The sequence below is a fragment of the Coturnix japonica genome, chromosome 4, assembly GCF_054131305.1.
Source record: "Coturnix japonica strain WE chromosome 4, WE-NBRP24, whole genome shotgun sequence".
NCBI classification, from domain to species: domain Eukaryota; kingdom Metazoa; phylum Chordata; class Aves; order Galliformes; family Phasianidae; genus Coturnix; species Coturnix japonica.
In genome coordinates this window covers 55,612,786-55,623,079 of record NC_140666.1, presented here as the reverse complement: position 1 = coordinate 55,623,079, position 10,294 = coordinate 55,612,786, and the positions used below count along the sequence as shown (strand labels likewise).

General features: G+C 48.6%; 1 protein-coding gene across 1 annotated transcript in view; it reads left to right on the top strand.

The window, feature by feature from the left end:
• The first annotated feature begins 2,231 nt into the window (after positions 1-2,231).
• FAT4 (FAT atypical cadherin 4) overlaps positions 2,232-10,294 on the top strand; it is a 130,916-nt gene continuing 122,853 nt past the window's right edge. Inside the window, exons 1-2 of the mRNA XM_015861904.3 lie at positions 2,232-2,241; positions 2,366-8,103. Of these exons, the coding sequence (XP_015717390.2) occupies positions 2,232-2,241; positions 2,366-8,103 (5,748 nt within the window). The remainder of the gene's footprint in view (positions 2,242-2,365; positions 8,104-10,294) is intronic.

Sequence of the window (10,294 nt, the reverse complement as noted above, 5' to 3'; positions counted from 1 at the left end):
GGATAGGGAAAATGCCAAATATCAGGTCCTGCACTGCTTAGGAGTGTGGTGAATCAAACAGGCAGAGGTTTTGTGGTCTTGAATCACAGAATCATTAAGGTTGGAGAAGACCGCAAAGACTAAGTCCAACTATTAGCCCACCCCTCTATGCCAACTAACCATATCCCTCTCTATGTTTATTGAATGCCTCCACCCTGTCACCTCCCTGAGCAGCCCATTTCGGCTGAAATCATTCTGACAATTTTTTCCTAATATCCAACCCGAACCCACCCTGGCATGACTTGAGGCCGTCTCATTTCTCTTATTGCTCTTATCACTGTCACTTGGGAGGAGAGGCAGACCCCACCTTGCCACAACCTCCTGTCAGGCACTTGCAGAGAGCCATAAGGTCTCCCCTGAGCCTCTTCTTCTCCAGACTAAACAATCCCAGTTCCCTCAGCTGCTTCCCATGCAACTTGTGCTCCAGACCCTTCACAGCTTTGTTGCCCTTCTCTGGACATGCACCAATGTTCCTTTAGCAGAGCAAGCAGAGAACACAGAAAGCAACCTACCAGGTCTGCTGAATTCCTGATTGCTTTTTGTTCTGGCTACAGAACATAGTTCAGTTCCTCTTGTAATATCTTATTCTAGGCCTGAGACCTCCTAGGGCTCTGTGTGATAATAGGTACATTCAATAGGTATATTCAATTTTCATTTAGTTGACACAGGAAGAAAACATGCTTGTAAACCAAATCATTAGTGGTTCTTATTTCATTCATTGGCCCTCAATGTGCTTCCACACTGCCTGTACCTTCTGGCACAACATTTCAGCCATGTCAGTGGCTGCTTTGGGCAAAACAGCTCTGTGAACATTGTAAGTACAGGCAGTGCTCATCTGCTGTTACCATGAGGGCACTGATACATATTTGCAGTGCTGAGATGAGATTGCTTTTCTGTATCTGGAGGTGAAAGACAGGGGAAGTGTTGGGCGTATTATCAACAGAGTTGCAGACAATGTGAAAAATACAAAGTAGCTTTTTCTTCACTTTATATTTATGGATACAAATATAATGAGGTTATGAGGTTCCTTATAATGCCTACTTTCAAGTGCAGCTAGTTTTGTTACCCCTGAGTAAGGAAGGCCTGGCTGCAGGGCGGTACTGGCTGTCACCCTGTAGATGCCTGGCAAGATTTCTTTGCTGTTTTCTGCTTCAGCTGTGACCTGACTTTTTACCAGCAGAGTGCGTGTTATGTTCACATCAACATGAACCAATCATTCATTTATCAGCAAGCAAAATCAGGAAATCAGGGGTACTGACAGAGGAAGGAGATGATCCTGAAGAATATCTGATACTGTTCCATTAACTCATTTAAAGCCTGCCATGCTGACAGCACCAGCCACTGCACGAATCACACTGTTTTATATCTGCTCTAGTTTCCTAGACATTTAAATGGCTTTTTGCTAAAATAATAGTGATAATAATAAAGTAAAATTGTTGTTAAAGCATCTAATAACTTTGACTATGTATGAAACAGCAGCTATGGCTCAGAACACATCGTAGTTATTTTAAGGACATTATCAAAATATTCTGTCTGAAGTTGTTTTGAAAATCAGCTCTAGAAGCTTGTGCAGTTTCCTGCATTTTAGCTGCAAAAGCACTTTCTGAATCCTATGAAGTGGAATTTGGATGCGGCCGCTTTTACTCCGGTGCCTGCTATTGTCAGGCCTTGTTTTCTACTGGGTATAGCAGAGTAAACCCGGTGCTGTGAAACTCGTTAACTAGGCACTCACGTTTCTCAGATGGAGCTGCAGCCAGGGGCCGCCGCACGCCTGCGGACGGAGCTCGGCGTCGGGGAGAGATGTCGTCCGGCTCCCGGGCGGGCACCAGGGGGAGCTCCGGGACCGCGGTTGCGGCACGACGGCTGCGGGGTCCCACCGCGGTCTCGCTCCGCCGGACCGGGGTGAGCGGCTGAGGGTTTTGTCGGGGAGGAAGTATAGGAGTCTGCTGAAGTTTGCCTCGGGGTCTTTATTGAAAATAAGGAGATAAGCAGAATTTAAAAAGTTTTTTTTTTTTTTTTAAAAAAAAGTTAAAAGAACGAATAGCTTGGAGTTATGTGATAACGATAAAATAAAACTCCGAGCGTCTCAGGGGTCGTCCCCCTTCCCGCCGGGCTCGGACGGCCGCGAGCAGCGGAGCGCAGCAGCCGTCTCCGCACCCAGAGCCGTCGGAGCCGCACCTGCCCCAGGTGCGATGCGGGCGGGCGGGCGGCGGGGCGGGGCTGGGGGCCGGGCGGGGCGGGGCTCGGGGCGGGCACTGGGGCTGCGCGGCCAATGGGAGGCCGGGGGGGAGCCCGGCCGGGCGTCAAGAGGGACGGGATCAATGAGCGCCGCGCAAAGTTGGGGCCGGGCGGCGGTGGGTTCCGCGGCCGTGGATTACAAACTCAGCGGAGGAGGAGAAGGAAGCGGCGGCGGCGGCGTTCAGCGGCGTCTCCCGGGCCGGGCATGGTGGCGGGGTGGTGGCGGCCGCTGAGGCGCGGCGGAGCACGAGGCCCCCGACGGCGCGGCTGCGGCTGCTGAACGGCGATGCGGTGCGGAGTCCCCGGCCGCCCCCCGGCCCCCGTACGGTGGCGGGCGCAGGACGAGCGGCGCGGCCCTTGAGTACAACGGACGGCCGATCGGGTCCCTCCCCGGCGGGGCAGGGCGAGCGAAGCCTCGGCGGGATAGCGGGAGGGAGGGGCCGGAGCGAGGCGGCTGCGGGAGGCGGCCCCCGGCCGGGGGGCACCGCCGAAAGCGGCGGCGGCGGCGCCGGGCCCCGCCGCGGAAGCGGCCCCAGGGTCGCTATGGGCCGCCCCACCGCCGCCGCCCGCCGGGCCCCGCCGCCCCTGCTGCTGTCGCTGCTGCTGCCGCTGCTGCCGCTGGGCGCCGCCGCCGAGCCCCGGCAGGTCTTCCAGGTGCTGGAGGAGCAGCCGGCCGGCACCTGGGTGGGCACCATCGCCACCCGGCCCGGCTTCACCTACCGGCTGAGCGAGCACCACGCCCTCTTCTCTATCAACGCCACCTCGGGCGCCCTGCACACCCGCGCCTCCATCGACCGCGAGAGCCTGGCCAGCGACGTGGTGGACCTGGTGGTGCTCTCCAGCCAGCCCACCTACCCCAGCGAGGTGCGCGTCCTGGTGCTCGACCTCAATGACAACGCGCCCGTCTTCCCCGACCCCTCCATCGTGGTGACTTTTAAGGAGGACACGGGCAGCGGGCGGCAGCTCATCCTGGACACGGCCACCGACGCCGACAGCGGCACCAATGGTGTGGACCACAGCTCCTATCGCATTGTCTCTGGCAACGAGGAGGGACGTTTCCGCCTCAACATCACCCTCAACCCTAGCGGCGAAGGTGCTTTCTTGCATCTGGTTTCGCAGGGCGGGCTGGATCGGGAGGCCGCCCCCAGCTACCAGCTGTTGGTGCAGGTGGAGGATAAGGGCGAGCCCCGGCGGCGCGGGTACCTACAGGTCAACGTCACCGTGCAGGACATCAATGACAACCCACCCGTCTTCAGTCAGACTCTTTATCAGGCACGTGTGCCCGAGGATGCACCCGTTGGGGCCAGTGTTCTGCAGGTGGCAGCAGCTGATGCTGATGAAGGCACCAATGCTGACATCCGCTACCGCCTGGAGGGAGGCGATGGTGGCGGTGGGGAGGGGGCCAACAGCCTCCCGTTTGAGGTGGATCCTGAGAGTGGTGTGATTCGTATCCGGGAGCACCTGGACTATGAGCTGTGCCAGCAGTACTCACTGACAGTGCAGGCCACAGATCGTGGGGTGCCTGCACTGAGCGGCCGGGCTGAGGCCCTCATCCGTCTGCTGGATGTCAATGACAACGAGCCCCGGGTGAAGTTCCGCTACTTCCCAGCCACGTCCCGCTTTGCCTCTGTGGATGAGAATGCAGCACCTGGAACTGTGGTTGCCTTGCTGACGGTGAGCGATGCTGACTCCCCCGCTGCCAATGGGAACATCTCTGTGTCAATCTTGGCAGGCAACGAGCAGAGGCACTTTGAGGTGCACAGCAGTAAGGTACCAAACCTCAGCCTGATCAAGGTGGCAGCTGCGCTGGATCGGGAGCGCATCCCTGCCTATAACCTTACCGTGGCTGTGGCTGATAACTATGGGGCCTCACCACCATCCCCGGGATTCCCCACCTCTTCCCTTTCCCCTGATGGGGTAGTGGCAGCTCCTGTGAGCCGCTCTTCAGTGGCTAGCCTGGTGATCTTTGTGAACGACATCAATGACCACCCGCCTGTCTTTGAACAGTCAGTGTACAGGGTGAACATCAGTGAGGAGGTGCCTGTGGGCAGCTACGTGCGGGGCTTGAGTGCAACAGACCGTGACTCGGGCCTCAATGCCAATCTCAGATACAGCATTGTCTCGGGGAATGAGCTGGGCTGGTTCCATATCAGTGAGCACAGTGGGCTGGTCACCACGGCTGGTCCTGGGGGTGGCACTGCTGGACATGCTGCGGGTACATCTGTCACCAGTGGGCTGGACCGGGAGACCACTTCCCAGGTGGTGCTTAACATCAGTGCACGTGACCAGGGGGTGCAGCCCAAATTTTCCTATGCACAGTTGGTGGTGACCATCCTGGATGTCAATGATAACAAGCCTCGCTTCAGCCAACCTGAAGGCTACCAGGTTTCCTTGGCTGAAAACTCCCCATCGGGAACTGAGTTGCTGGTCCTGAGTGCTGTGGATGGGGATCTGGGGGACAATGGGACCATTCGTTTCTCCCTTCAGGAGGCTGAGCCAGCAGTGGTGGCAGTTGGCCCCTCTTCGGTGACTCCTCGGCAGGTCTTTCGCTTGGATCCTGTGTCAGGCAAGCTCAGCACCATCTCACAGCTGGACAGGGAGGAGCAGGCTCACTTTTTCCTGCAGGTCCTGGCCACAGATTTGGGTTCTCCTCCCCTTTCTTCAGTAGCCCGGGTTAATGTGAGTCTTTTGGATGTGAATGACAATAGCCCTGTTTTCTATCCTGTCCAGTATTTTGCCCATATTCAAGAGAATGAGCCAGCCGGAACCTATGTAACCACAGTGTCTGCCACTGACCCTGATATGGGGCCCAATGGGACCATCAAGTACAGCATTTCAGCTGGGGATACCTCCAGGTTCCAGGTCCACAGCAAGACAGGGATCATTACCACAAAAATAGCCCTTGACAGAGAGGAGAAAACTGCTTACCAGTTGCAGGTTGTGGCCACTGATGGTGGCCATCTTCAGTCTCAGAACCAAGCCATTGTCACCATCACTGTCTTGGACACTCAAGACAATCCACCTGTTTTCAACCAGGGCATGTATGGTTTTGTTGTTTTTGAAAATGTTGCCCTAGGTTACCACGTGGGTACTGTTTTTGCTTCTACTATGGATCTCAACACAAACATCAGCTACCTTATTACAACAGGTGACCAAAGGGGTGTGTTTGCCATCAACAGAGTGACAGGACAGATCACCACAGCCAGTATTATTGATAGGGAAGAGCAAGCATTTTACCAGCTGAAAGTGGTGGCTAGTGGTGGGGCAGTGACTGGAGACACTATAGTCAATATAACTGTCAAAGATTTAAATGACAATTCCCCACACTTTATTCATGCTGTGGAAAGCGTAAATGTGGTTGAAAACTGGAAAGCTGGTCATACCATATTCCAAGCCAAAGCTCTTGATCCTGATGAAGGTGTTAATGGCATGGTCCTTTACAGCCTTAAGCAAAACCCAAAGGGCTTGTTTTCAATCAATGAACAAACAGGTGCTATAAGCTTGATAGGGCAGCTGGACATAAATGCTGGGACTTACCAGGTTGAAATCTTGGCCTCAGATATGGGTGTGCCACAGCTGTCCTCTACTTTCATTCTGACTGTCTCTGTCCACGATGTGAATGATAACCCTCCTGTGTTTGACCAGCTTTCCTATGAAATTACAATTTTGGAGTCTGAGCCTGTGAATTCACGGTTTTTTAAGGTACAGGCTACTGACAAAGATTCGGGACTGAACGGTGAAATAGCTTACAGTATAATTGAAGGAAATGCTGGGGATGCCTTTGGCATTTTCCCAGATGGTCAGTTGTACATAAAGAGTGAACTGGACCGTGAGCTTCAAGAAAGATATGTTTTACTTGTTGTTGCTTCTGATAGAGCAGTAGAACCGCTCAACGCTACTGTGAACATTACAGTAATTCTGGAGGATGTAAATGATAACAGGCCATTGTTCAACAGTACGAATTATGTATTTTATTTTGAAGAAGAACAGAGCGGTGGTTCCTATGTGGGTAAAATAAATGCTGTAGACAAAGACTTTGGGCCGAATGGTGAAGTCAGGTATTCATTTGAGCATTTGCAACCAGATTTTGAGTTGAACACAATAACCGGGGAGATAAGAAGTACCCATCAGTTTGACAGAGAAGCTCTTATGAGGCAGCGAGGAGCTGCAGTATTTAGTCTTACAGTTATAGCAACAGATCAGGGGTTGCCAAAGCCTCTAAAGGATCAGGCAACTGTACAGATCTACATGAAAGACATTAATGATAATGCTCCCAAGTTTTTGAAAGATCTCTACCAAGCTACAATATCAGAATTGGCAGCAAATTTGACACAGGTTCTGAGAGTTTCTGCTTCAGATGTTGATGAAGGGACTAATGGGTTGATTCATTATTCTGTGATCAAGGGAAATGAAGAAAAGCAGTTTGCAGTAGACAGTAGCACAGGCCAAGTGACCTTAGTAGGCAAACTAGATCATGAAGCTACTGCATCGTATTCACTTGTTATCCAGGCAGAAGACTCTGGAGCAGTTTCCTTAAGTTCAACTTGCACGTTGAGCATTGATGTATTGGATGAGAATGATAACAGTCCTTCCTTCCCTAAATCAACCTTGTCAGTGGATGTCCTGGAAAACATGAGAGTTGGTGAACTTGTTTCCTCAGTCACTGCTACCGACTCAGATTCAGGTGACAATGCTGACCTCCATTATAGCATTACAGGGACAAACAATCATGGGACCTTTAGCATCAGTCCCAACACTGGTAGTATTTTTCTTGCAAAGAAATTGGACTTTGAGACGCAATCTTTGTATAAGCTAAATATAACAGCAAAAGACCAAGGAAGGCCACCGAGGTCATCTACAATGTCAGTGGTAATATACGTTAGAGACTTTAATGACAACCCTCCTAATTTTCCTGCTGGGGACATTTTTAAATCTATTATTGAGAACATTCCTGTTGGTACTTCTGTCATTTCTGTGACTGCTAATGATTCAGATGCAGATATCAATGGGCAGTTAACGTATGCAATCATTCAACAAACGCCACGAGGTAATCATTTCCGTATAGATGAAGTCAGAGGGACAATATTTACCAATGCTGAAATAGATCGGGAGTTTGCTAATCTCTTTGAATTAACAGTCAAAGCCACTGATCAGGCTGTTCCTGTGGAGACCAGAAGGTTTGCTTTGAAGAATGTGACTATTTTAGTGATGGATCAAAATGACAATGTTCCTGTGTTCATATCGCAAAATGCTCTTGCAGCTGACCCTTCAGTCATGATTGGTTCAATCCTAACAACAATTATTGCAGCAGATCCTGATGAGGGAGCCAATGGAGAGGTGGAATATGAAATAATCAATGGAGATACCAAAACATTCATTGTGGATCGCTACAGTGGAGACCTAAGAGTAGCATCAGCGTTGGTGCCTTCTCAGCTAATATACAATCTTATAGTTTCTGCTACAGATCTTGGCCCTGAAAGAAGGAAATCTACCACGGAGATGACTATAATTCTACAAGGCGTTGATGGGCCTATATTCACACAGCCAAAATATATAACCATCTTAAAAGAGGGTGAGCCTATTGGGACTAATGTGATATCTATTGAAGCAGCCAGTCCACGGGGTTCTGAGGCCCAGGTGGAATATTACATTGTGTCTGTTCGATGTGAAGATAAGAGTCTGGGACGCCTCTTCACCATTGGACGCCATACTGGTGTCATCCAGACTGCTGCCATATTGGACAGGGAGCAAGGAGTGCGTCTTTACTTGGTGGATGTTTATGCCATAGAAAAATCTTCCATTTTGCCCCGCACACAACGAGCAGAGGTAAAGTTTTTCTTTTATTCAGTAGTTATTCATGTGATTGCTTTCTACTCAAGCTGTTTGATGTATTTGTTGTTAGTCAGGTGTTCTCTGAACACTAGTGTCAGCAGAAGACCTGAACCTTAAGTTTGCTGATTGATTACAGGTAACCTTCTAACTGGTATGCTTCAAACTGTTTTCCTCAAAGCTACCTCTAGAAACTTGAGAGAGGCTCAGGGAAAGTGCTTAAATTTGGAACTAAAGGCACAGTGTTGGCCATATACCTTCTGAGTAATAAATGCTTTAAGTCCTAAGAGCTTTAATCACAAGCATATTGTAAGTTTTGCAGACTTTCTCATTCTAGCAATCATAAATTAAGTCTTTCTGTTCTTGAGTGAGTTACAACTGGAGGTCTTTCATTGCAGTCATCATGTCAGCATTTGAGGATTGGTCAGTAGGGGATTGCTCTCTGAACAGTCCATTTAGTGTCACCGGTCTGGACATGCTTGTTCTCCCCTGCTGTGTGCTGTTCCTGGTGAAGTCTGTGGGATAGATCTCTAATCTACCATTACTTCTTTACCCATACAGACTAGCATGGAATGGTCTTGTTTCTGTAAAAATGTAACAGTGTAGCAGGCAACTTCCCTTATCAGAAAGCAGTTTGCTTTGGTGTTGTCTGAAGGATCTTTAAACATTCTCTGAATGATTATTTTGAGCAGCAAAGGGTGCAAAATAGATCTGAGACATCAGCTGTGAAGTACAAATATTTTAATTGCCCCAGAGTGTGGTAACTGAGCCACAGAGCTAAAAGCTTACACCATTCTTGCTGCCTTCTGTATGAAGACAGAAAGGCCTATTGTGAAAGGAGGTCGTTGTTAGCTTGCACCATGTTCTGGAGCTGTGTTTTGCACTTTGCTATGAGTCACTGAACTTTCAGTTCCATGGAAGTTTGGGGCCGACACCATTCAGTGGGTCAGCCAGGAGGGAATGCTGGAAGTGCACATTTTCAGTCATTTCCCCTGCAAGCTAAGCCCATTACATCAGCATTGTACAGCCTCCTGTGTTCTAGGCATTACCCCCATGTCTATTTCCACTTCAGACTTACAACTTTGTATGAGCCACCAAGGGTACTGTGGTAGCTTGGTGGGTTTTGTGTTTATTTATTAATTTATATTTTAGCAGATGGGGTATTTCAAGTTCTTACTTGGCATCTGTAGCTTTTTCTCTTAATTGCTACTTTTGTTCTTGTTAAAGTATGGTCTGTATAGATATGTAACCTAACTTTTTTACACTGACAGTGGTTGATGCTTTACGAAGCATTGCTAGTAGAATGGGAACTTCAGTAGATTCCGAGCTCAGATTTTTTCAGTGTCTGTGGGAGAGATTATCTAAACACGTGTGCTGTTAGCCATTGGTTATGTTTTGAAGAGTAATAGCATATCTGAATGCAACCAGTTTTAGTAGGGATGCTGGTTTAAATAATGCATGCTATTTTTATGAGAAGACTTTTATCATATGGTTCTATGTATCCCAGCTGAAAATTTATAAAAGTTAACAGAAAAATCTGATAAATGTTGAATTATTACTAAGTTATGTCATTTCTTAAGTTGCTTTAAGGGTTAAGCCTTTGTCAGTGAGTATTTGGGTCATAGTCCTGTGACTAAAGAGTTTCTTGACAGAAGAAAGGCTTACAGGAGGCCCAGTGGTTGCAATAGGCTCTCACATTGTAAAAGTATTTAATATGAATATTTGGTGAGCATTGAAGAGAACAACTATTGAAACTTTAAACAAATTTTACACTGTTGAATACAAACCGCTCCTGAAATCAGAAACAAATGTTTTATTCTGTAAAGAATATTGAGAGCAGTGGTTTGGAGCTTGGATTTCATGTTATTAGTTAAATCTTTATAACTTCTTAAATGCTTCTTCTCCCAAACATGATTAGCTTACAGTGCTTCATTAGAAATATATTATAAATTATAATCAGCTATCAACCTTAAAAAAATATAACCATATGCAGTATTTCGCTCGACTGATTTCATTTGTTTGGAATGGCTTTTGCTATCCCATGCCTGAACAAGAAGTACTACAGTAAAATTCTTTGCACAAGCTGACTGTTGGTGGCTGCTGAATAAGCAATGCAGCTTTTCTTCGTGTTGCTTTTGGATAATACTTTTTTGGCTTGAAAAATGTACAGTTGATGCAGTCTTAGTTT